General features: G+C 58.3%; 1 protein-coding gene across 1 annotated transcript in view; it reads right to left on the bottom strand.

The window, feature by feature from the left end:
- Positions 1–2,471, bottom strand: part of NADSYN1 (NAD synthetase 1) — a 16,057-nt gene extending 13,586 nt beyond the window's left edge. The window contains 3 exon segments of the mRNA XM_034645326.1: positions 437–485; positions 996–1,120; positions 1,840–2,471. Of these exon segments, the coding sequence (XP_034501217.1) occupies positions 437–485; positions 996–1,120; positions 1,840–2,151 (486 nt within the window). The 5' untranslated portion in view covers positions 2,152–2,471.
- Between the last annotated feature and the right edge of the window lie 245 nt (positions 2,472–2,716).

Below are 2,716 nucleotides of genomic sequence, written 5' to 3'. Positions count from 1 at the left end.
GAGGCAGGCGGTGGCTGCGCTGTCCACCCCGCCACTTAGGGGCAAGAGAAACCCGGCCTGCAACGGGCCAACAAAGGCAGTGTGAGCAGAGCCTCGGAGGAACAACGTGCCCCGAACTTAGCCCAGCTCCATCCAGAGACACGGGGGAGGAAAGATGCCCTGCACACTTCAGATGAATTTTCTAGAAGGAAAAGAGGCCTCTCACTGTGAAGGGCATCTAGGACTCGTTCTCCACAGCACAGACGTCAGGCCCACGGAACCGCGGGAGCTGCTATCTCGTCACTCTCAGTGTCATCACACAGGACTCCAGGGATGGAGCCAAACCTCCCCGCGCCCTTTGGCCTCCACCTCATGCACAGTAAGCAGCTGACAGAGGCAGCGCGAAAAGAAATGACTAGCCCGTGGTAGAATCAAACGCAAACACTGGCGATCTCACCTGTCGGCTGCGTCGCAGGAAGTCCCAGAGCCAGCACGCAGGTCCGAGGCTGCGAAGCAAGGGGACGTGTGAGGTCTGGGAGCCGCTGGCCGGGTCCGCAGTCTCCCTGGGTGCAGGTGCCAGGGTAGGAGCAGCGCCAGGGAGAACTGCCGGGGGGGGGGCTCCCAATTCACCGAGTCCCTGCGCTAAGCACTTCATGGGAATGAATGCATTTTTGTCTCCCAGCAGCCCTGGGAGGTAGGTGATTATCTTTTGGCCCCATTTCGAAAGAGAAAAACTGAGACACAAAAAGCAAAGGACAGGCAGGACCTCTGTGCCCACGGCCCCAGCACGAGGGAGCAGCAGGGCTGCGTGTGGAAGCCGGGCTGACTGGCTGCGCCCCCCACGCCCTCAGCCTCAATGCTGCACGGCCTCCTCCTCACCGCGCGACCACCCCGGGCAGGTTCCGGGAACCAGGTGCCCGCCGGCACGGTGCAAACTGCTACANCGCTACAGCGGGTGAGAGGGGCGCCCCGGGGCCAGCATCACGCCTCCCTCCGGGCGTGTAGACATGGCCCACCTGATCTCCTCCGCGGGACTGTAGTACTTCCACTCGATGGGCTCCGACGGCGGCTCCAGCAGGTCCTCGTGGCACGAGAGGGCGAAGTCCACCTTCACGCGGGGGTAGGGGCTCACCTTGCTGGCCTGCTGACGGAGATTCGCGATATGACACCCCGGTGGCAGCAAGCCCGCGGGAATGCGCGTCAGAGCCACGGCGGCACCTTCGCTCCCCGCGGGACGGCTGGAGTCAAAGACAGACGGGACCCAGCATTGGAACCCTCATACGTGTAGGGGCCGTTGCCGTGGACAGTCTGATAGTCCCTCAGAGACAAAAGCGCGAAGCGATCATGTAGCCCACAAGTGCCCCTCCCAGGTGCACCCCCCAGCGAAACCGTCTGCACAAAAACTCAAACACATGTTTGCAGAGCGTCATTCATGAGACAGAAAGCAGACACGGTCCACGTGTCCTCAGCAGAGAGTGGGTCATCACTGTGTAGTACCCCCATTCCGTGGACCGGAAAAAGGCATGAAGCCCTGACAGCTGCTAGGACAGGGACCTTGTGAACGTCCTGCTCAGTGACTGAAGCCAGACATGACTTCGTCTGCGTGTAACGCCCAGAAGGGGCAGATCCAGAGACCGAAAGCAGGCTGGTGGTTGTGCAGGGCGGGAGGGGATGCAGAGTGAGGCTAGCAGCTCCAGGTTTTTCTTGTGCTGATGGCTGCATAACCCTGCGAGTGTGGCAAACTCACCACGCCATGGTGTGGCACGGGAACCACAGCTCAGTAACACAGTCAGTAAAAAAAAACGTAAAAAAAGAGTCCCAGGGTGCTGTTGAGCGCCCACGGGCGTCTCCACAACTCACCGCCAGGTTTCGAGAGGAGATCTCTGCCCTGTAGCTTCGGACGTCCTCCAAATCCAACGTTGCAGTGAGGACTTCCTGGAGACGGGGTTTCAGAGAGAAAGCGTGATTTCCTGTGTTTCCCACTCGCATGTGTGATCGGGTTGTTCTCACAGATGTGCCAGATTGCACGCGAGAGTCACACCTTCTAAGGCAGGGACTGGGGAGCTGTGGGTTCCCAGGGAACCAGGGAGAGGGGACAGCCAGTGTTGTTGCTGAACCAAAGCCCTTCCCCCTCATTGTTGCCACCAGAGCCTCCGGTGAACTCAGACACATGGCAGCGGTGCCTCAATCATGGCACAGGACCCGATTCGGCCAATCCTATCTGCCTCGGACTTCTGAGACAGCTTCTCCCCTCTTCAAAGGATCCAATGTGCCCCCTTTTCTGCTTTACATGTGGCTGTGTGGAGATGAAATGGCTGGAGCTGCTGCAGCCACCCTGTGACTAGGAGGAGAGGCAATCCCAGATCCCAGCCCACACAGAGAAGGCCAAGCTGGCATATGGCGGACAGGTGGAGCCGGAGCCCTGGCAACCCACGCACGGGGCCTGGACGTGCTGCCCGTGTGCTCACGGGTGACACTTCCCTGCCTTCAAACCCAGATGAGACAGGAGTACTAAGAGTACAAAAATACTACAAAATAGAAAAAGAACAAAATTTCAGAAAACAACAAAAAGGAGGTTTTAATTCATTTATATTTTCTTTATGAAAAAAAAAAACCTCCTAGTTAAATTATGTCACTAGAATATTGGGTCATTGCATGCAAGTTGGGGGGCAGCGAGAGCTTCTCCTGTGGACCACCGCGTGAGACGGGGAGGCTGCGACCCCCCCACTCCTGCTAA

The sequence above is a fragment of the Ailuropoda melanoleuca genome, chromosome 16, assembly GCF_002007445.2.
Source record: "Ailuropoda melanoleuca isolate Jingjing chromosome 16, ASM200744v2, whole genome shotgun sequence".
NCBI lineage: Eukaryota > Metazoa > Chordata > Mammalia > Carnivora > Ursidae > Ailuropoda > Ailuropoda melanoleuca.
Note: the sequence above shows the minus strand (reverse complement) of the source record. Positions and strands in the feature narration are given on the sequence as shown.